The 24,671-nt window shown below is 41.0% G+C and overlaps 1 protein-coding gene across 1 annotated transcript in view; it reads left to right on the forward strand.

The window, feature by feature from the left end:
* Positions 1-24,671, forward strand: part of IL20RB (interleukin 20 receptor subunit beta) — a 42,027-nt gene that overhangs the window by 603 nt on the left and 16,753 nt on the right. Inside the window, 2 exon segments of the mRNA XM_045791839.2 lie at positions 20,572-20,698; positions 22,391-22,581. Coding sequence (XP_045647795.2) covers positions 20,572-20,698; positions 22,391-22,581 — 318 coding nt within the window.

Below are 24,671 nucleotides of genomic sequence, written 5' to 3' on the forward strand. Positions count from 1 at the left end.
AGGACAGGTTAAAGTAAAATAAAGATTCTAACAGAATATACATGAATAAAAAGGCTTAATTTGCAACCTTAATATTGGGTATAAGACTTATAAAAATTGGATTTCTCTGGTCACTGCAGAAAAAGTAGTTAGGTACTCCATAGCATTTAAAAAATTTTGGTTTGGGGCATTTTCCCTACCAGTAAGATTACATAATTTTCTCTGCTCCACTCCTGGCTGCTTGTACCTACATGCTTTGTTGTTCCAAAATTGAAGCTCCTTAGTCTTTGATGTTTCTTCCTGCCAAAACACCTTCAAGAGAAATTTCTAATTTTAATGCTCCAAGGTACTGGGCACTTTGCAGTGTTTGTGGGAGCCTTGAGTACCTTGTCTTTTCTTTCTTTCTTTTTTTTATTTTAAACACTGAGGACTAATTGTTTTACTTTAAATCAGGCAACAGGGGCGCCTGGGTGGCACAGTCGTTAAGCGTGTGCCTTTGGCTCAGGGCTTGATCCCTGTGTTCTGGGATTGAGTCCCACATCAGGCTCCTCCTCTATGAGCCTGCTTCTTCCTCTCCCACTCCCCCTGCTTGTGTTCCCTCTCTCACTGGCGTCTCTATCTCTGTCAGGTAAATAAATAAAATCTTTAAAAAATAATAATAATAAATAAATCAGGCAACAAATTAGTCTAAAGCAATTTGCAAATGTTTAGAATTGTCTTTAACATCAAATTTATAGTGTCCCTTCCTAGCTCAAAAACCTTCTCAACTCCCGATTGCTCAGCACATGGCATTCAAGTCGCTGTTTGTTTCATGACCTAGCACATTCAGGCCTCAACCCTATTCTCCACTGTTTCTTGACAACAAATATGAACCACAGGTAGCTGCTGTCTTCACAATTGACCGGTAACACCCTCATTTCCTCCTCTCAGCTTTTATGATTGTTATTTCCTACCAAAGCACCATCTCAGTTCCTTTCCCCACTTCAAGCCCATACTCTCATTGTCATGTCGTTCCCTCCTCCTTTAGACTCTTCCCAGACTTCTCTTTCCTTTGACCCTTGACCCCACATACTCTGCTTAGGTGGGTTACTTCTCTTTCCTGTACTGGTCTGGACATCTTTTCTGGTGTCCTCACAGCTCCTAGCACAGGCTAATCATATTGGTTATTTGGTTAGTTAGCTGACTGACTAGCTGGTGAAACAACTTGCCAGAAGGGAGAAGTGGGGAGGCCAAATGAGAAGGGGAAGGCTAAGCATTTTTTTTCCAGATTTTTTTTCCTTTTATTGAGGTATAATTGACATATAACATTATATTACTTTCAGGTATACACCATAATGATTTGGTATTTGTATATATTGCAAGACGATGACCATAATAAATCTAGTTAACATCCATCACCATACATAGTTATGTAACCGAACAAACGTGAGTTGGCTCCTTGGTGAGTCAGAAACTGCACCAACTTAATTTGTTGCACAAAGAAAACTTTTATTTGCCGCAAATACGGAGATCACAGCAAATGGCTTCCAAAGTGGTAACTCCCCCAGGTGTATGGGTTCCTTTTGTTTAGAGTTAGAATGAATAATTTGGATAGGAAAGCCCTGTCACGGTATGTAGAGATGGGCGTAAGGGTGCATAGGCGCTTAAGGAGTCAGGCCTAGGCACACAGTGCTTGTTATGTAAATGTGGCGTGTGCTCCTCCTTGGGCGGGGATTTTAGTATTACAGTGAGGTAAAGGTAATTGCCAGTCATTCCAGACGTCACTCCATGGTCTGTCTGCACAGGCACTCGCCTGGAGTTGGGCTCAAACAGTCTGGGTGGTCTGGGGCAGTAGGAGCTGTTGTTAGGGCCATCGGCATCCCCTGCGGGTGGTTTTGGGTTTCATTTGCCTGAGTTAAGAGGTAAGCCAGAAAGAGAGCTTAAGGAAATATGTAAGACAAAGGTTAATGAATACAAGCAGGTGGGCAGTAAATGTCAGGTTTTGCAGTCTAGCTGGTGACAATTACACATTTTTTTTCTTGTGATGCAATACAGTGCTATTTAAATACTTTAAAATATGCAATACAGTATTAACTATAGTCACCATGCTGTACATTACATCCCCAGGACTTACCTATTTCACTTAAAACTGGAAATTTGTACCTTCTGACTCCCTTCCCCCATTTTTAAATTTGACATTTTCTTCAGTGAAGCTGTCCAGTCTTTTAAGCCCTTCCTGAAAACACCTATTTCAAACAGACCTGGAAATGAGTGTGCTCTTCTGCCACCAATAAACCTATACAGAAAAAAACAAAAACAAACCAGTAGTGGAAGCCGCAAGGATGTCCGTGTGAGGGACCTGTGTGAGTTTTGATTCCATTGCCTGCTAGCTCAGTGACTATATCATGCAACTTCATTTTCCTCATCAGTGAAATGGTTAAAAATAAAATAGCCACCTTGAGATTGGGAGGTGTTTTAATTAAATGAGATGCTGCAAACGAAAGCACTCTGAAGACGTCAACGTGCGCCACCCCCATGTTAATTATTATTATCTGTGGGTTGCATAAGCAGATGGTGTTGTCAGCAAATAATTGCTTTAACTGAGTTTGCCTTTGTGCAGTTTTGACCATTTCCTCTGGTTGATGTAGGTGATTGCAATGAATTCTGCAAATTCTAAATGAACTTCTATTAGTTACTCTAGATCCCTGGACAGATGGGTAGAAGTTCTTGCTCACCTTTATAGAATTCATTTGCCTTGCCCTGTCCCTTCCAAATAATAGTGTGTGACTCAGGAAACTGATCCCTACTACTACCACCACCACCACCACCACCACTCCCACTACTGCTACTGCCACTTCTAGTACTACTACTACCACTACTACTACTACCACCACTACTACTACTACTGACAGCAACAATAACAACAGCAGCAACAGTCACAGTGGCTGTTTCGGAGCTCACACTGTGCTCTAGTTTAGCAAAAATGTTCTCTTGACTTCTCATAATCCTGCAAAGTAGGTGGTATTATCCCCATTTTACGTACTATGAAACAGAGATTCAGAGAGGTTCAGTAATTTGCCCAAATACATACATCTAGAAAGTGGGAGAATTGGGATTTGACTCTGGTTTGGCTGGTTCCAGGGCCCGTGCCCTCTGTATCTCTCTGCAGAAGAAGCTCACACACTGAAGCAGGTTAGGAGAAGGGAGCACAGAAGAAGTACAGGGAATAAAGATGCTGCTACCTTTTCTGAGCATTTGCTCTAAGGACTGTTGGAGGTAGAAGTGGCAGAAGGGGACCCAAATGAGGGGAGCTGGCAGTATACCCAGTGGGAGGAAGTCAGCATTGGCATCATTCTAGGGAGGAGATACAAGGATTTCTGTTTGGAAAATTTGCCCAAGGGCTTTGCAGTGGGCAGCCTTTACTTAGCAGCAAAAATGTCTAATGTACGATAGATAGGGGATTAGGAAAAAAGAAGTCAGGCTGAGGCTAATTTCACTAAGGGAGTCAAGACCTGATTCACTTATTTAGTTGTCATTCATTTGGCATTTCTGGTACCTTCTATGTGCCGGGGTTCTGGGCTTGGGGGCTGATTATAGAAGAATGAATTTGTGTCCCTTGTCTTCAGGGAACATAAGAGCCTGCTGGGAAATATATTTAAGTCTTTGGCATTTGGGAATTTACCATTATAGTTTCAACTATCCTTTGGCAATGCGAGGTAAGGTCTGCATTAGTGGTACTCAGTCTCAAATGCGCATTGCAATCACCTGGGGAGCTTTCAAAACTATAAATGCCTGGGTTTCACAGCCAGAGATTCTGACTTAATTAATCTAGGGTGGTTCTTGGGCATTGGAATTTTTCAAAACTCTCTGGCTGGGACTCCTTAGAGAAGTGAATTATTCCAGGACTGGGCTGAGAAAATGCAAGACGAGTCTAGAGCATTTGTGGTAAGTAAGAAAGTACTCAAAAAAGGATAGAGTCCTAAATGAAATGAGTATCCTGGATTGGATCCCGGATTGGGAAAAGGAACATTTGTGGAAAAACACAAAATTCAAAGAAGTGTAGAGTTTGGTTAATGGTAATGTACCAATGTTGGTTTCTTAGTTTTGACAAATACTTCATGGTTATGTAAGATGTTAGTATTAGGGGAAGCTGGGTGAAGGATATGCAGAAACTCTGTGTACTGTCTGCAGTTTTTTCTGTAAATCCAAAATTATTCCAAAAATAAAAATTCTATTAATAAAAATAACATGAAAAAAGAGAGTGAGGAGTGGGAGTAAGTAAAAAGGACACAAGAACCAATCTGAAAGAGCTCCCAACGGCCAAAGCTGGGATAATTTGAATAACAAAGTAACAACAGAATAAAATAAATATTCATGACTCCATACTAATATAATTAGTTGTATGAGTGAATGAATGAATGAATGAATGAATGAGTGAATAAATAGTGGAGAAGGAACAGCTCTTCCTTACAGAATTCCAATTAATAGATAGAAAATCAGTTAATTAGAATACCACAGCAATAATTGTTGCAAATAATAGCCACTAGTAAGTGCTAAAATTAATGGATAAAAGTTTGAGAAGCAGAATATTCACATAGTGTCAAAGTGCATCCCCTAAGTTATTTATTAATTATAAAGGAGGAAATGGTAGCTTTTAGAATAGAGACACCACCTTAACCAAGTGACAAGGTTAATATCACCCATAATAAGACACTAACATCATGTACTCCCTGTGAATACATGCCAAAAATGTATTACTTCAGTCAAATGATGGGAAAGCATCAGACAAACTCAAATTAAGGAATATTCTACAAAACAACTGACTAGTACTCTTTTTTTAATTAACATAATATATTATTTGTTTCAGGGGTACAGGCCTGATATTCATCAATCTTATATAATACCCAGTGCTTATTATATCACATCTCCTTCCCGATGTCAATCACTCAGTTACCCCGTCCCCCCACCCGCTCCCTCCAGCAACCCTCAGTTTGTTTCCTATGATTAAGAGTCTCTTATGGTTTGTCTCCCTCTCTGGTTTCGTCTTGTTTCATTTTTTCCTCTCTTCCCCTATGATCCTCTGCCTTGTTTCTAAAAATTCCACATATCAGTGAGATCATGTGATAATTATCTTTCTCTGATTGACTTATTTCACTTAGCATAATACCCTCCAGTTCCATCCATGTCATTGAAAATGGCAAGATTTCATTTTTCGATGGCTGTGTAATATTCCATTGTGTGTGTGTGTGTGTGTGTGTGTGTGTGCGCGTGCGCGCGCCACATCTTTATCCATTCATCTGTCAATGGACATCTGGGCTCTTTCCATAGTTTGGTTATCGTGGACATTGCTGCTATAAACATTGGGGTGCAGATGCCCCTTCAGATCACAACATTTGTATCTTTGGGGTAAATATCCAGTAATGCAATTGCTGGGTTGTAGGGTAGCTCTATTTTCAACTTTTTGAGGAACCTCCATCCTGTTTTCCAGAGTGGGTGCACCAGCTTACATTCCCACCAACAGTGTGGGAGGGTTCCCCTTTCTCTGCATCCTCGCCAACATCTGTTGTTTCCTGACTTGTTAATTTTAGCCATGCTGACTGGTGTGAGGTGGTATCTCATTGTAGTTTTGATTTGTATTTCCCTGATGCCGAGTGATGTTGAGCACTTTTTCGTGTGTCTGTTAGCCATTTGTATGTCTTCTTTGCAGAAATGTCTGTTCATGGTTTCTGCCCATTTCTTGATTGGATTATTGTTCTTTGGGTGTTGAGTTTGATTAAGTTCTTTATAGATTTTGGATACTAGCCCTTTATCTGATTTATCATTTGCAAATATCTCCTCCCGTTCCATAGGTTGCCTTTTAGTTTTGTTGACTGTTTCCTTTGCTGTGCAAAAGCTTTTTATCGTGATGAAGTTCCAATAGTTCATTTTTGCCTTTGTTTCCCTTGCCTTTGGAGACGTGTCCAGCAAGAAGTTGCTGCAGCCGAGGTCGAAGAGATTGCTGCCTGTGTTCTCCTCAAGGATTTTGATGGATTCCTGTCTCACATTTAGGTCTTTCATCTATTTTGAGTCTGTTTTTGTGTATAGTGTAAGGAAATGGTCCAGCTTCATTCTTCTGCATGTGACTGTCCAATTTTTCCAGCACCATTTATTGAAGAGACTGTCTTTTTTCCACTGGATGTTTTTTCCTGCTTTGTCAAAGATTAGTTGACCATAGAGTTGAAGGTCCATTTTTGGGTTCTCTATTCTGTTCCATCGATCTATGTGTCTGTTTTTGTGCCAGTACCATACCATTTTAATGACTACAGCATAGTAATAGAGCTTGAAGTCCGGAATTGTGATGTCACAATCTTTGGTTTTCTTTCTCAATATTCCTCTGGCTATTTGGGGTCTTTTCTGGTTCCATACAAATTTTAGGATTATTTGTTCCAGTTCTGTGAAAAAGTTGATGGTATTTTGATAGGAATTCCATTGATTGTGTAGATTGCTCTAGGTAGCGTTAGACATTTTAACAATATTTGTTCTTCCAATCTATGAGCATGGAATGTTTTTGCATTTCTTTGTGTCTTCCTCAATTTCATTCATGAGTGTTCTATAGTTTTCTGAGTACAGATCCTTTGCCTCTTTGGTTAGGTTTATTCCTAGGTATCTTATGGTTTTGGGTGCAATTGTAAATGGGATTGACTCCTTAATTTCTCCTCTCATTGTTGGTGTTTGGAAATGTAACTGATTTCTGTGCATTGATTTTATATCCTGCCACTTTACTGAATTCCAGTATGAGTTTTAGCAATTTTGGGGTGGAGTCTGTTGGGTTTTCCACATAGAGTATCATGTCATCTGCAAAGAGTGAGAGTTTGACTTCTTTGCCAGTTCGGATGCCTTTTATTTCTTTTTGTTGTCTGATTGCTGAGGGTAGGACTTCTAGTACTATGTTGAACAGCAGTGGTGATAGTGGACATCTCTGTCACATTCCCGAATGTTCCATGTGCCCACATTTCTGAGAACGATCTTTGCTGTGGGTTTTTCATAGATGGCTTTTATGACATTGATGTATGTACACTGTGAAGAGTTTTAAACAAGAAAGGATGTTGTACTATGTCAAATGCTTTTACTGCATCAGTTGAGAGGTCATACGGTTCTTGTCCTTTCTTTTATTTATGTAGTATATCACACTATTGATTTGTGGATGTCGAACCTACCTTAAAGCCCAGGAATAAATCCCACTTGGTCGTGGTGAATAATCCTTTTAATGTACTGTTGGATCCTATTGTCTAGTATCTTGGTGAGAATTTTTGCATCCATGTTCATTAGGGATATTGGTTTGTAATTCTCCTTCTTGGTGGGTCTTTGTCTGGTTTTGGGATCAAGGTAATGTTGGCTTCATAAAAAGAGTTTGGAATTTTCCTTCCATTTCTATTTTTTGAAACAGCTTCAGAAGAATAGGTATTAATTCTTCTTTAAATGTTTGATAGAATTCCCCTGGGAAGCCATCTGGCCCTGGACTCTTGTTTGTTGGGAGATTTTGGATGACTGCTTCAAGTTCCTTGCTGGTTATGGATCTGTTCAGTTTTCTATTTCTTCCTGGTTCAGTTTTGGTAGTTTATATATCTCTAGGAATGCATCCATTTCTTCCAGATTGCCTAATTTGCCGGCATATAGTTGCTCATAATATGTTCTTATAATTGTTTATAGTTTTTCAATGTTGGTTGTGATCTGACCTCCTTCATTCATGATTTTATTTATTTGGGTCCTTTCTCTTTTCTTTTTGATAAGTCTGGCCAGGGGTTTATCAATCTTATTAATTCTTTCAAAGAGCCAGCTCTTAGGTTCGTTGATCTCTTCTACTGTTCTTTTGGTTTCTATTTCATTGATTTCTGCTTTAATCTTTATTATTTCTCTTCTGCTAGGTTTAGGCTTTATTTGCTGTTCTTTCTCCAGCTCCTTTAGGTGTAGGGTTAGATTGTGTATTTGAGACCTTTCTTGTTTCTTGAGAAAGGCTCATATTGCTATATACTTCCCTCTTAGGACTGCCTTTTCTGCATTCCAAAGATTTTGAACAGTTGTGTTTTCATTTTCATTTGTTTCCATGAATTTTTTAACTCTTCTTTAATTTCCAGGTTGATTCTTTAGTAGGATGCTCTTTAGCCTCCATGTGTTTGAGTTCTTTGCAACTTTCCTCTTGTGATTGAGTTCAGTTTCAAAGCATTGTGATCCAAAAATATGCAGGGAATGATCCTAATCTTTTGATACTGGTTGAGACCTGATTTGTGACCCAGGATGTGATCTATTATGGAGAATGTTCCATGTGCCCTTGAGAAGAATGTGTATTCTTTTGCTTTGGGATGGAATGTTCTGAATATATCTGTGAAGTCGATCTGGCCCAGTGTGTCATTCAAAGCCCTTATTTCCCTGTTGATCTTCTGCTTAGATGATCTGTCCATTGCAGTGAGAGAGACGTTGAAGTCCCCTACTATTATTGTATTATTATTGATGTGTTTCTTTGATTTTGTTATTAATTGGCTTATATAATTGACTGCTCCCATGTTAGGGGCATAAATATTTAGTTATTAGATCTTCTTGTTGGATAGACACTTTAATTATGATATAGTGTCCTTCCTCATCTGTTATTACAGTCTTTGGTTTAAAATCTAATTTGTCTGATATAAGGATTGCCACCCCAGCTTTCTTTTGATGTCCATTAGCATGATAAATGATTTTCCACCCTCTCACTTTCAATCTGGAGGTGTCTTTGGGTCTAAAATGAGTCCCTTGCGGACAGCATATTGATGGGTCTTGCTTTTTTATCCAATCTGATACCCGGTGTCTTTTGATTGGGACATTTAGTCCTTTACATTCAGAGTAACTATTGAGATATATGAATTTAGTGCCATTGTATTGCCTGTAAGGTGACTGTTACTGTATATTGTCTCTGTTCCTTTCTGGTCTATGTTACTTTTGGTCTCTCTCTTTGCTTAGTGGACCCCTTACAATATTTATTGTAGGGCTGGTTTGGTGATCACAAATTCTTTTAGTTTCTGTTTGTCCTGGAAGCTTTTTATCACTCCTATTTTGAAGGACATCCTAACTGGATAAAGTATTCTTGGCTGCATATTTTTCTCCTTTCACACCTGAATATATCATGTCGGTCCTTTCTGGCCTGCCAGGTCTCTGTGGATAGGTCTGTTGCCAATCTAAAGTTTCTACCCTTGTAGGTTACATGCCTCTTGTCCCAAGTTGCTTTCAGGATTTTCTCTTTGTCTCTGAGATTTGTAAGTGTCACTACTATATGTCGGGTGTTGAGCTATTTTTATTGATTTTGAGGGAGTTCTCTGTGCCTCCTGGATTGTGATGCCTGTTTTCTTCCCCAGATTAGGGAAATTCTCCATTATAATTTGCTCCAAAATGCCTTCTGCCCCTCTCTCTCTTTCCTCTTCTTCTGGGATCCCAATTATTCTAATACTGTTTTGCTTTATGGTATCACTTATGTCTCAAATTCTCCCCTCATGATCCAGTAGTTGTTTATCTCTCTTTTTCTCAGCTTTATTCTCCATTATTTGGTCTTCTATATCACTAATTCCCTCTTCTGCCTCCTTTATCCTAGCACTTAGAGCCTCCATTTGTTATTGCATCTCATTAATAGCCTTTTTGATTTTGACTTGGTTAGATTTTAGTTCTTTTATTTCTCCAGAAAGGGATTCTCTAGTGTTTTCTATTTCAAGCCCAGCTAGTATCTTTATAATCATTATTCTGAACTCTAGTTCCGACATCTGACTTATGTCCATACTGATTGGTCCCTGGCAGTCAGTACTGCCTCTTGTTCTCTTTTCTGAGGTGAGTTTTCCCATTTTGTCATTCTGTCCAGAGAAAAACAGATGAACGAGAGAACAAAATACTAAAATGGCAACAATGACCCCAGAGAAATATACACTAAACAAATCAGAAGAGACCCAAAACTAGGAGGAAAAAAAAACACAAATATAATCAGACAGGTGAGCAGAATAGAGCAATTCACTGGATTCTGTGTGTATTTTGGTCTGTTTTTTAGAAAACTGGATCCCAAAGTTGTAAAGAAAGAAAAATTTATATATGTACAAAAATAAAATTAAATACAATAAAAGGATAGAATGTAACTGTACAAATGGAAATTAAAAGAAAAGAAAAAACAAAAGAGAAAGAAAACAACAACAATAATAATAAAAAAAAAAAAAGGTAGGGATATAAACAGACAGGTGAACAGAACAGAGCAATACACTATCTCCTGAGTATATTTTGGTCAGTTTGTTAGAGGAAACTACATCTCAAATTGTAAAGAAAGAAACACTTATAAATACAAAATTAAATTAAATACACTGAAAGAATAGAATGTAACTATAAAGATGAACATTAGAAAGAATTTAACAAAACAAAAAGACAAAAAAAAAAGAAGAAAAAAAAGAGAATATGATCAGGCGGGTGAATAGAACAGAGCCATACACTAGATTCTGGGTGCATTTTGGTCTGTTAGAAGAAACTGCATCCCAAAATTTTAGCAAAAGAAAAACATATATATAAACAAAAATAAGATTAAATACAATGAAGGGATAGAATGTAAATGTAAAAATTAAGATTAAAAAATTTAAAAAAGTTGATAAAATAAGTTGGTTGGAAAAGGAAAGAAGAAAAATTAAAAAAAAAAAGAAAAAAAAGAAAATTAAAATGATTAAAGTTGAAAGATTTAAGAATCATGGGAGAAAAGCCGTGAATTCTATGAGCTATATTCCCCTAGTACTGGAGTTTTGCAGTTCTCGTTGATGGGTAAACTTGGTCTTGGCTGGATGTTCTTGCTGATCTGGGGGAGGGGCCTGTTGCGTTGATTCTCAAATGTCTTTGCCCCAGGTGGAATTGCACCCCCCTTGCCAGGGGCCAGGCTAAGTCATCTGCTCCAATTTGTTCTCTGTAGCTTTTGTGCCCTGAAAGCTTTCCCACAGATTTAGAGGATGAGAATAAAAATGGCGCCTCCCAGTCTCTGGTCCCTGGAGCGTTTCTATCTCAGGCACTCCACCCGCCTTTGAGTCTCCAAACCCGGCAGACTTCTGTGGCACGCTCCTCCCGGGGTAGGAAGGGGGATCTCACTGGTTCTGCAGCTTTTGGGCCCCTGCTCCAATAGCAGTGGCCCCACCGAGCCTCAAATCGCTGTTTATGGCGACCCCGAACTGAGAGGCCCCTGCTGGGCTCACTGTTTGCAGCTGGCTTTCCTGCTCTGATACCTGGGAGCTCTGTCGCACTCAGGCACCCTTGGTGTTCCTGTGACCCAGAGGATCCTGAGACAATGCTGTCCCAGCGAGGTTTCCACCCCTCCGCGCCCCCCCACCGCTTAGCCACCTGAGCTGTGTCCCAAACTGGAGCGGACTTCTAAAATTTCCGAGTTTGTGTACCTCCGCTCTCTCACTTGCCGGTAGCCAGCTGAGGGAGGCTCCCTCCCCACAAGGTCTGTCTTCGCCTGTATCACCTTGGATTCACTTCTCCGCATGTCCTACCTTGCAGAAAGTGGTCGCTTTTCTATTTGTAGAGTTGCAGCTGTTCTTCAATCTCCGGTTGAGTTCGCAGGTGTTGAGAATGATTTGATAGCTGTCTAGCTGAATTCCCCGGGACCAGACGAAATTACAGTCTCCTACTCCTCCACTATCTTGGATTCCTCTCCCTGATTAGTACTCTTAAAGGTAAGGTTATAAAGACAAAGTCTGAGAACAGATTGGAGGAGACTAAATAGATATAACAAAATGTGGGCTCCTGGATTGGTTCCTGGGGAAAAAAGAAAGGACATTAAGGGAAAAACTGGTTACATTTAAATAAAGACTGAAGCTTCATTAATGATATGGTACCAATGTTAATATTTTAATTTTCATAATTATATTATGGTTATGTACATATGGAAGGCTGAAGTAGAGGGTATATGGGAGCTCTCTGTACTATTTGTGAAACTCTTCTCTAAGTCTGAAATTACTTTTTTTTAAGATTTATTTATTTGAGAGAGAATGAGAGCACGTGAATGAGTGGGGCGAGGGGCAGAGGGAGAGAATCTTTTAAGCAGACTACCGGCTGAGCAGGGAGACCATCATTGGGAGGCTCAGTGCCATGACCCTGAGATCATGACCCTAGCCGAAATCAAGAGCCAGATGCCCAACTGACTGAGTCACCCAGGTGCCCCTAAGTCTGAAATTATTTTAAAATAAAACTTAACCAGGGCGCCTGGGTGGCTCAGTTGGACTCTTGATTTCAGCGTTGGGCTTCGGGCTCAGTGTGTAGTCTGCTTGAGATTCTCCCTCTCCCTCTGCCTCTGCCACTCCCCCCACACTCTCTCTCTGTCTCTCAAAATAAATACATAAAATATTTTAAAAAATAAAATAAAATAAGACTTAACAAAACAAAACCATCTCCCTAGTGATTCTAATGGGCAGCCAAGGTTGAGAATGGACCCATGTTTCTCAAACTTTACTGTGCATATGAATTACCTGGGGATCTTGTTAAATTGCAGATTCTGGTTCAGTAAGACAGAGGTTGCAGCCTGACAGTCTGTATTTCTTTTTTCTTTCTTTCTTTCTTTTTTTTTTTTTTTTTTAAGATTTATTTGTTTATATGAGGGTGGTGGGAAGGACGGAGGGAAAGGGAGAGGATATTCCCCGTTGAGCCCGGAGCCCGACTCGGGGGACTGAACGCAGGACTTGGCCTCCCAACCCTGAGATCATGACCTTAGCCGAAATCAAGAGTCCGATGATTAACTGACTGGGACACCCAGGTGCCCTGAGAGTCTGTATTACTAATAAGCTTCTGGGTAATGTGATGCTGCTGAATCAAAGCCTGTACTTTAAGACCATGAAGTATTCTGTCACTTTCCTGAGGCATGAATTTGTTTGCACACCTTTTGAAGCTGGTATGTAGGCACTAGTAACTCAAGCAGCAGGTGATGCCAGCAGCCTGCTTGGCAGCCATGTTGGTCTTTTCTTCTTCTGGTCACATACAAAGTAATTCTCTTGCAATAACTGACTATGTTTGAGGAAGGAATTTTAGCGCATAGCGTCAGTTTATAGTGCCAGTATCCTCTATAGTGCAAGCCCCATGTTACAGGCAGAAAAATGGTCCTCTCAAGATGTACATGCTCTAATTATTGGAACCTGTGATATGTTAGCTTCCATGGAAAAAGGAATTTACTGAGAGAGAGAAAGAGAGCATGAGCTATGGAGAGGGGAAAGGGTGGGGCAGAGGGAAAGGGAGAAGCAGGCCCTACTGAGCACGGAGCCCGATGTGGGGCTCTATCCCAGGACCCTGGGATCATGACCTGAACTGAAGGCAGATGCTTAACTGACTGAGCCATTCAGGTGCCCCTAGAAAAAGGAATTTTAAAGATGTGATTAATATTATGTATGGGACCTTGAGATGGAGAGATTATCCTGGATTATTATCAGAGTGGGCCCAATCTAATACACGAGTCCTTAAAAACCGAGAACCTTTTCTGGATGCAGTGAGAGAGATGGGAAGATAGAAGAGAAGGCAGGAGAAATTTGAAGCAAGAAAGGGACTCAATCAGCCATTATTGACATTGAAAATGGAGGACAAGGGGTTTGAGCAGGAAGGTAGGCGGCTTCTAGAAGCTGGAATGGCAAAGAAATAGATTCTTCCCTGGAGCTTCTAGAAGAAATGCAGTCCTGCCAACTCACAGGCCCCTGGAGACCTGTGTCAGACTTCTGGCCCACAGAACTGTAATGTAATAAATCTGTGTTGTTTTACAAGATACTAAATTTGTGGTCATTTGTTTACAACAGCAGTAGAACACTTAATAGGCTGCAAGAGAGAGAGAGCTCAGCTTTGTGAATGAAGCTCTGTGCAAAATATGTTGCTTAGTTTTGCCCACGCTCAATCTTAATAGTCAGGTCACGGTCAGGAGGCTCAAGTCTCTCTTGGAAATACCACCAAAGAGGCTCCACCCAGTGATACTTCTTCACATCCTTGAGTCAGACTGCTAGAATGGGAACAATACAATGTTCTATAGAAACAAAAGCATAAATATTTACAAGGAACCAAAAAATTATACAGAGGGTTCCAGCTTCTCTCTCCAACTCTGTTGAGATCCCTCATCCAACATGGCTGAAGATATAATTGTTTCAAATTTTGTACCGTCCTCACTGTGGCTAATCTGTCGTTCCTGTTCACACTTCAAGTTTACCCTCTTCTTTCCCCTTGACTATACAGTTGAGCCTTGAACGGCACACCAATCCTGGTGCTATAAAAAATCCATTATAACATTTTTTTAGATTTTTAAAGAAGATTTTATTTATTAATTTTAGAGAGAGAGAGAGCACGAGCAAAGGTAGGAGCAGAGAGGGAGAGGGAGAGAGAGGGCGAGAGAGAGAGAGAGAGAGAGAGAGAGAGAGAAGCAGACTCCCTGCTGAGCACGGAGCCCGACTCAGGGCTTGATCTCACCACCCCGAGGTCATGACCTAAGCTGGAACAAGAGTTGGATGCTAATCCAGGCGCCCTTCCGTGTAACTTTTGCCTTCTCTAAAACTTAATTACTAATAGGCTGCTATTGACCAGAAGTCTTACCAAGTCTTACCATAAATAGTTGATTAACACATATTTTGTATGCTATATGTATTATATCCTCTACTCTTATAATGAAATAAGCTAGAGAAAAGAAAATGTTATTAAGAAAATCATAAGAGATAATAATTGTACACTATTTATCAAAAGAGATCTGTGTATAAGTGGACCTGCACAGTTCAATCCCATGTTGTTTAAGGATCAGCTGTATTCTTTGTTTTTGCATTTGCCCATTTACGTCAGGTAGAGTCTTTATTAGCTGGTTTCTTCAGAGACTTGACTTCAGTACACATTGCTCCTGGCTGATTGATGACACTTCTTGTTAATGAGAATGCTGTGTGGATAACAAAGTTTTCTTTTTCTCCCTTTAATTGTGTTCTCAAGTCCACAGTCAGCATTCTGTAACAGTGGGAGAGGATTTTTTAACCCTTCGAAAGTGGAAAGAGTCACTTTCAGCTTGAGCTCCCATCTTGTAGAATCATTTCCTATTTTCTATTTAGTGCCCTAGCAGAAAATGAATCCTTCCTCATGCAGTGCCATGATACTTTCTAGGCAATTCTAGTAAATGTTGCCTGGCATCAGTAGCTCATGGGCATTACTGTTTTTCCTTCTCATACCCAATGTATATGTGCTACGTAAACACGGGCAAAACAAAGATGAAATTTGGAATACACTACAAGAATAGCATAAGGATATTAAAGATGTTGACTTTAGGGCTCAGAAAGAAGCAGCAGTTTTCTTTTTCTTTTAAAAAATATTTAATTAATTATTTAGGAGAGAGAGAAGGAGAGAGAGCAAGCCCATGAGCAGGGGGAAGGGGAGAAGGGGAGAGGGGAGGGGCAGAGGGACAGGAAGAAGCAGACTCCCTGCTGAGCAGAGGGCCTGATGCCTGGGGGGCGGGGGGGGGGGGGTTATCCCAGGACCCTGGGATCATGACCTGAGCTGAAGGCAGATGCTTAACTCACTGAGCCACCCAGGTGCTCCAAGAAGCGGCTGTTTTCATTTTGATACAGGAATGACAACGAGGATTTTGCCCATAATTGAGTTAGATATGGAAATTCACAAGTAGAAGAGAGTCACACAAGAGCAAATTATTGCATTAACATAATGTGGCCACCTAAAAGTTGGGACATCTCTTGCTGTTTTCCTGCCTGGGCGCCCCCTCATGAAGAAAGACATACCCAGTAATTCAACATCAGGATGTGTTGCTTATATCCTTGAGTGCCCTAATCATCAGGTCACTCTCCCTAAACAGGTCTCCCTCACTGATTTAATTGACTGGATCTAACTGTAGAACTTTACATTTTTCCTAGGTACATTTCATATTGAGTTTATCCAATCATAATCTTTTAAAATGTATTCTTTCATCCAGATAATCAGAATGAAAACTATTTTTTTAGGTGTGATGACATCATAGTTGTATTTTTTTAATTGAAAATTTGTTGAGGAAATTCTAGATTCATATGCAATTATAAGAAAGAATACAGGGAGCCCAGGTTCCCCCAGTGGTATTTTGCAAAATGATAGCACAATATCACAACCAGGATATTGACATCATTGATACAATCCCATTTTATTCTGATTTCTCCAGTTTTAGTTGTACTCACTTATGTATATGTGTGCATGTGTGTATAGCTTTGTGTATTTACCACCACAGTCAACATACTGAACTGTTCCAACATCACAATGATACCTTCTGTTGCCTTTTATAACTATACCCACCTCCCTCTTACCACTTTCCCTTCCCCACTGTTTCTAAGCCCTGGCAACCACTGATCTGTTCTCCATTTCTAAAATTTTATCATTTCAAAAATGTTATATAAATATAATCATATAGGATATAACTTTTGGGGATTGTCTTTTTTCATTCAGCAGAGTTCTCTGGAGATTCCCTAAGTTGTTTTGTGTATCATTAGTTTGTTCCTTTTTATTGCTGAATAGTATCCCATGGATGGATATACCATTGTTTGTCTAACCATTTAGCTCTTGAAGGACATATGCGCTGATCTTAGTTTGTCTATGGACATTCATGTGCTGCAGATCTTTTGTGATATAAGTTTTCATTTCTTTGGGATAAATGCCCAAGAGTGAAATTGCTGGGTTGTATAGTAATCACATGTTTAGTTTTATAAGAAACTGCTAACATATTTTCCAGAGTGGCTAATACCATTTTACATTCCTACCAGCAATGTGTGAGTGATCCAGTTTCTCTGCATCCTCACCAGGATTTGGGTGTTTTTTTTGTTTGTTTGTTTGTTTGTTTGTTTTAATTTCAGCCATTCTAATAGCTGTGTAGTGCTATTTTATTGTGGTTTTAGTTTGCATTTTCCTAATAGCTAATGATGTTGAACATCTGTGTACTTTTTTGCCATCTGTATGTGCTCTTCAGTGAAATGTTTCTTCATGTCTTTTGCCCATTTTCTAATTATTATTTGCTTTTATACTATTGAATTTTGAGAGTCCTTTATATGTTGTAGACATGAGTCCTTTATGAAATACATAGCTTGCAAATATTTCCTCCCATTCTGTAGATGTCTTCTCATTCTCTTAATAGGTTCTTTTGCAGAGGAAAGGGTTTTAATTTTGATGATGTTCCGTTATAAATTTTTCCTTTTATGAATCTTGTTTTTGGTGTCAACTCTTTGCTTAGCCCTGAGGATTTTCTTAATGTTTTTTTCTTAAAAGTTTTAGAGTTTTACATTTTACATTAAGTCTATGACCCATTTTGAATTCATTTTAAAATAAGTTGTGGAATTTAGGCTGAGATTTATTATTCTTATTCTTATTTGACTTGTAGATGTCCTGTTGCTCTAGTATTGTTTGTTGAAAAGGCTATCCTTCTTCTACTGAATTACTTTTGTACCTTTGCCAAAAATCAGTTCAGCATATTTGTGTGGGTCTATTTCTGGGACCGTAGTGTGTTTCATTGATCTATGTGGGTTTGTTTGTTTGTTTGTTTGCCAATACCATACAGTCTTAATTACTGTAAGTCTTGAAATTGGGTATATTTAGTCCTCTCGTTTTATTATTTTTTTAAAATTGTCTTAGCTATTCTAGTTCCTTTACCATATCTTATATATTTTAGAAAAAAACTTGTCTATATGTACAAAAACCCTTGATGGGCTTTGATAGGAATTATATTAACCCTGTTTATCAATTTGGGGGAAATTACCATTTTAATTATGTTGAATTGTCCCATCCTTCAACATAGTATGTCTCTCCATTTATTTAGATTTTCTCTGAAATCTTTCACCATAACTGTGGAGTTTTCTCTCTCTATATATATCCTAGATATGTTTTGCTAGGTTTATACCTAAGTATTTCATTTTTTTTTTGAGTGATTGTCAAAAGTATTTCTAACTTTAGTGTATAAGTGTTCATTGCTAATATGTAGAAGTATGATTAATTTTTTTTGTTTATCTTATAGCCTATGAATTCGCTAAACTCACTTATGAGTTTTAGGACGGTTTTGTTTTGTTTTGTTTTTTGTAGAATCCATGGGATTTTCTTTCTTTCTTTCTTTCTTTCTTTCTTTCTTTCTTTCTTTCTTTCTTTCTTTCTTTCTTTCTTTCTGTTTTAATGATTTTTTTAAAAAATATTCTCAACACCCAATGTGGGGCTCAAACTCAGAATCCTGAGATCAAAAGTTGCATGATCTACTGATTGAGCCAGCCAGGTACCTCAATTCCGTGGGATTTTCTATATAGCCTATCATGTTACCTGCAAACAGGAGGAGTTTCATTACTTCATTTCCAATCTGTAATGCTTTTGACATCTTTTGTTTGCCTTATGGCAGTTGCTACAACTTTCAGTACTATGTTGAATAAAAGTGGTGAGAGTGAACATCCTTGCCTTGTTGCTGATTTTAGGGGGAAAGCATTTAGTCTTTCACCATTAAGTAAGATATTAGCTGTAGTTTTTTTTTGTAGATGGTCTTATCATTGAGATAACTCCCTGCTGTTCTTAACTTGAAGAGAGATGTTTTCTTTTTTACATCACCAACTAGAGTTAGATTTTGTAAGTACTTTTTCCGTGTCAATCGATATGACTGTGTGATTTTTCTTCTTTAGTTTATTGATATGGTGGATTACACTAATTGATTTTCAAATGTCGAACCAACCTTGCATACCTGGAATAAATCCCACTTGGTCATGGTGTATGATCTTTTTTATATATTATTGAATTTGTATTGCTGGTATTTTATTGAAGATTTTTGCATCTAAGTGCATGAGATAGGGGCACCTGGGTGGCACAGCGGTTAAGCGTCTGCCTTCGGCTCAGGGCGTGATCCCGGCGATCTGGGATCGAGCCCCACATCGGGCTCTTCTGCTATGAGCCTGCTTCTTCCTCTCCCACTCCCCCTGCTTGTGTTCCCTCTCTCGCTGGCTGTCTCTATCTCTGTCAAATAAATAAAATCTTTAAAAAAAAAAAAAAATAAGTGCATGAGATATATTGTTCTATTGGGTTTTGGTTTTATTTTTAAAAATACACACTATCTTTGTCTTATTATGGTTTCAGGGTAATACTGGCTTCATAAATAAGTTGGAAAGTTTTTCTCTTCTTTTTTTTTTTTTTTTTTGAAGAGGTTGTATAAAATTGGTGTTTAATTTTTTTTAATAATTGGTGCCATTCTCCAGTGAAACCATCTGGGCCTGGAGTTTTAATTTTTGAGAGTTTAAAAATTACTAATTATAGTTGTATATTTACATAGCTGTATAATACCCATATTTGACTAGAGAAATGTGTTGTATACTTTACCAAAGGAAGGATGTCGGAGAGGACCATGCCCCACCCACCCTCCTGTGCCATCCCACTGCAGCTGGCTCTTTTCCTTTTCATCCCTTGGGGGATTACAAAGTTGAGTGGGGAGGGCAGGAAGCCTCCCTGTGGGCACCCCAGGTGCTTCCTTGCAGGGCAGGCTGCGGATGCTGAGAGTGTGACAGAAGTGTATCACTAGGGTCCTACATCAGAGAAGCAAGGGCATCAGGCAGGACATCCCCAGGAGCCCCCCATCCCCTCGTGGTCACAGGGCTTGATAACGAGCACAGGTGCCAATCTGGAGATAGGCACAGAGATGAAAAGCCCCCGGGCAAGGACCCCAGTTCCTCCCACACTCTTATCGATGTTATCACTGAAGTTGTAACAGCAAAGGGAGGCAGGTGTTAGGCATTAAAAGAGAAATGTGTAAAAGTGGGAGGAGAAGGACCATAGCAGAAGATCCAGACTGCACCCTGGGCTGCATGCAAGGATGGACCCCAGGACTGCCCACCTCCTTCGGAGGGCAGGTTCAGTTTCATGGGTCTCTTTGATTCTGTGTGAAAATCGTAGACCCACTCTGGGCACACTCTGGGCACACCACACACACCTGTGCGAGGTGATGCTTGGATCCCACGCTGAGGGTCTTGAGGTCTGCCTGGGGTGAAGTCTCTGATCTGGCTTGGTGCTCTTCTGGATTCGACTCCTTCCACAGCAGACCTGAGCCTGCACTTCCCAGCTGGCAGCTGATGCCCCATTTGGCTTCCTGGGGGATGTGAAGGGATGTGTTTTGGTACCTGAGGATGGCAATAGCAGGAGAAGGAAGTAATGAGAAAGCAGCAGGAGTCTGCATGAGTTTGGTCACATGGTTAGTAAGTGGCAGAGCCAAGGCCTGCATCTAGGTGGATCTGACATAAAAGTTGTAAATAATGTGCTTCAGTTTTCTCATCTGTACGATGGAGAAACCAATGGTCCTTACCTCCCCCTATAATCATGAAGATTAAATGAGATAATCATGTAACAATCTAACACATGGCCTAGATAGAACATAGTAAGTTCTCATAATGTTAGCCATTTTTATTATTAATGTTAATATGCCACTTATCACCAAAGGCAGAATTACAATGATGAAAGCAAAAATTTAGTGTCAACACAAGTATGATGAAATTAAAATTGTTTCTGGTTCATTAACATGTGACGCCTTTTCTTAGAAACTAATTTGAAGCTGTGACATTCCTCTGATATGAGCCCACAGGTCAGCCTGTCTAAATGCCTCAATCCCAGGTGGAGTGGCCATCCTGCCTGCGCCTCAGAACCTCTCTGTACAATCAACCAACATGAAGCATCTCTTGATGTGGAGCCCAGTAATTGTGCCTGGAGAAATAATATACTATTTTGTCGAGTACCAGGGGTGAGTTCTTTTGCTTCTAATTTTTTCACCCTTTAAAGAGTAGTTGGTTCCTGGAGGTACAGGCCTCAATCTGGAGCTCAAGGAGACTTTGTGAGCCCAGGGATAAGTTATTTCCCATGATCTGCCTCTTCTGTCTGCGTGGGCATTAGGACAGTTGAAGAAGCAAGGGAAATTGTCCTGTGGATTTGACAGTGAACTCTTTGGGAGTATAAGTATGTATAAACACATTTTGGTAGAGCTTCTTTACAGCAGTGAGCCAACTGTCCAACGCTAAAGAAAATCTTAAGAAATGAGTTTGCCTCTGACTTGAGGTGGATAAATCACTGGAGATGCAGATCCTTTGGAGGTGAGGGGAGACCTCAGTTTTCCTGACTCGGAGCATGCCCATAGGAGATAAATAAATCATGACCCTGAAGGTCAGCCGGACCTGGGGCCAAGCCAGCTCTGCTCTTCCCTGGGTGTCCAGGCTCTGGGAGCTGTTGAGGAGGGACAGGGACACAGAAGGCGCTCAATCTGTTGCATGAACAGTAAATACAAACTGAGCACTTATGTGTGTAGACATTCCTCTAGGCTCAGGGGTACAGGTTGAGAAGGTTCCTAGATATGGGGAGCTTACATTTAGAAGCAGAGACAGTAAAAAGGTAAAGAAATAAATATACTAGGTCTGCACTGTCCAGGGTGGCAACACATGACACAGATAGATATTTAAATTTAAATTAATTAAAAATTACATTAAAGTGTCTGCTTTTCAGTCATACTCGTCACATTTCAAGTTCTTGATAGCCACACGTGGCTAGTGACTGCCGCAGTGAACAACACTGATACAGGACACGTTCTCTTGGGCAGCACTGCTCTAGGTAGCTGCAGGTCGTGTTCTGTGCTAGAGGAAGTGAGAAGGCTGATGCAATAGAGAGTCGACCCTGAGGCTCCTGTTAATTAGGTGGTCAGATATGATGAGCACTGGGTGTTATACTGAACTAATGAATCATTGAACATTATATCAAAAACTAATATGTTGGCTAATTGAATTTAAATTTTAAAAAATTAGGTTGTCAGGGAAGGTCTTCCTGGGGAGGTGATGTTTAAGCCGGTCTGAAGGACAGGAAGAGCCAACCAATGTGAACAGCAGGGATGGAACATTTGAGGCAGCAAACAGGCAGTCAAAGGTCCTAAGGTAACAGGAGCTCGGCTTGTGGAGGAATGGCAAGGAGGCCAGTGTAGAGGCAACACCATGTTTAGGGGCAGAGTGAGAGAGAAGGCCTGAGAGTCTTACAGGCCACCAGGAAGAGTTTGGTTCCATTTTGAGTGCTTTGGAAGCCATTAAGGAGAGAAATGTCACGGTCTGCTGAGTGATGAATGGTTTGAAGGATGGCAGGAGTTGAAGCTGGAAGATCAGTCAGGAGACCATAGCAAGGTCAGGGATGACAGCAGTTGAGATTGAAGGGGTGCTGCAGAGATGGAGAGGCCAGGACAGACTGGGGTTTACTCCTGTGTTTTTCTTGTTCAGTGACAAAAGGACTAAGAAAGAATGGATGGTTGGTGAGGGAAGAGAGTGGAGTAACTGGAGTGTGGAGCAAATGCTTGATTTTGCTGACTCATAAAAAGTAGGTGAATGAGGCAGTGACCTGCCCCTGTCATTGAGCCTGGGTGAAAGGGGCTGGTGTGACGCTGTGCCCTCCTCTCCTTGGCCAGAGAATATGAGAGCCTGTACATGAGCCACATCTGGATCCCCAGCAGCTGGTGCTCACCCACCGAAGGTCCTGAGTGTGACATCACCGATGACGTCACTGCCACTGTGCCATACAACCTCCGTGTCAGGGCCACCGTGGGCGCACAGACCTCAGCCTGGAGCACCCTGCAGCATCCCTTTAACCGAAACTCAAGTAAGGCACTTCTCTTCTTACTCCCCTGCTCCCATTGCCCTCACCTTCAGGAACCAAATTCACTGAGACTTTCGGGATTCTTGTTAGCATCAAACTGGCCTTGCAAAGCCAGAGTACCATGAACACACACGGTCCTAACTGGGCCATTTAAAAAATTACCAACTGCTTCCCACATGCCCTCTCATTTTGAGAGAGACTTTGGAAGTCATTCCTGACGGTCTCTGTCACGGTCTGCAAGTGGTGGGGAACACGGAAGGAAAGCTGTTCTGAAGTTGGGGGGGTAGAGCTGGGACTGCTTCTTCCTACCTAGATAGTACCTCAATACATCTTACATTGCCTCCCATCTGGGGCCTCGTTAACCTCATATTGTTGCCTGTACGAGCAGCTTCTTTGTGCAATAGGATCTATATATTTATCAGACTCACCAGAAACAGCCACTGGGAAATGAACAACTTTTCTACAGTAATAGTACATGGAAAATGATTGAGAAAAAAGGATGGGAAGAATCCACATGCGTGGCCAAATATGGCAGAGAGCAAGCAATGACAGGTGTATACAAGGGTATGTTTGTTTGGGGAACAGCAGGAACAAGGTCTGGTCATGTGGTGAAGGGCTTTGACATGAAACTTGTTGAAATCAGCAGAGGGGAGTCATGGAAGAAGAGAGGGTTTAGGCTAGTTCTATCTTCTATACCAATCACTCTGAATGCTGTGTGGAAAGTGAGTTGAAGTAGGACAGGTCTGCAGGGCACGGAAAGAGTGAGGAGGGCGTTACTGTCATTACAGCTGAGTCAAAATTGGTCCTGATCATAGAAGTGATGGAGGGGACAGAAAGGAGAGGACATATTCAAGAGACATGGCTGAGTTAGAAAAGACAGAGCTTGGGGACCAGTTATTGGGAGATGGAGTCGGGAGAGACAATGATGGTGTCTGGCTTCTAGTTGTGGTTGGTGAGAACGTCATCCAAGGCAGAGAACCCAGGAGGAATAGGAGGCACTCCTGGCTTTGGGCTCTTTGAGCTGGAGGCGCCTTCAAGATAGCATGCCACAGATGTCTGACTGGCAGCTAGAAATCAGGCCCTGGGGCTCAGACAGGCCAATATCAGATACCAGACAAAATTAATAACTAAAGACTTGGGAGCAGATGAGATTGTCCAGGGACAAGATGTGAGGACAAAGAGAACCCAGGATAGGATCCTGGGAAACCTCAGAGTTTAAAAAGTGAATGGAGGGAAGGGCACCCATAGGTGGCCGGGCAGGTAGTGTCATGGAGGGGAGAAGAGCTGCTGATAGACCTGAAGGAGGGCCCTAAATGGGTCTTTGGGAAAATGGCTTCATGGAATATTAGGGATGGTGGCGAGGCTGCTAGGTGGAGGATTGAACGGAGAGGGGAAGGAGCAAGGCAGCTTCTCCTCTGAGATGGGCACAGGCAATAATGCGACCGGGTTGGAGCTGTGGGAAAGGCAGGGGAAAGGCCTTTGGTGATCTCTGTTCTCTTGATGTAATGGAAGATCCTCTGCTGTGAGTGAGGACAAAGGAAGGTTTGGGGCAGCATCTGTAGTAATAGGGTGACTCAAAGGTTGCTGAGGAGTATAGAAGATCGGGTAGAAATCAGGAGGATTCAGGGGCGCCTGGGTGGCACAGCGGTTAAGCGTCTGCCTTCGGCTCAGGGCGTGATCCCGGCGTTATGGGATCGAGCCCCACATCAGGCTCCTCTGCTGGGAGCCTGCTTCTTCCTTTTCTACTCCCCCTGCTTGTGTTCCCTCTCTCGCTGGCTGTCTCTATCTCTGTTGAATAAATAAATAAAATCTTCAAAAAAAAAAAAAAAGAAATCAGGAGGATTCAGAAGGTCAGGGAGCCCACCCTGGAAGGGGCTGAGGAAGGTGAAGACAGATTTGAAGGGGAAGTTGGCCCTTTAGAGTCAGACAGGTATGATTCAAATCCCAGCTCAGCCACTTGATAGCTGACTGTGCTTCCTCACCTGTAAAAAGGGCGACAGTTTGCGTCGCTGGGTGGTTGTGGGTACTATATAAGGTGAAATGTGTAAATGTTCTGGGTAGTGCTGTCCTATCATAGCTCTCAGCTATTGGTG

This window comes from Ursus americanus, chromosome 20 (genome assembly GCF_024610735.1).
Source record: "Ursus americanus isolate L20-20 chromosome 20, mUrsAme1.1.p, whole genome shotgun sequence".
In the NCBI taxonomy this organism is placed as follows: domain Eukaryota; kingdom Metazoa; phylum Chordata; class Mammalia; order Carnivora; family Ursidae; genus Ursus; species Ursus americanus.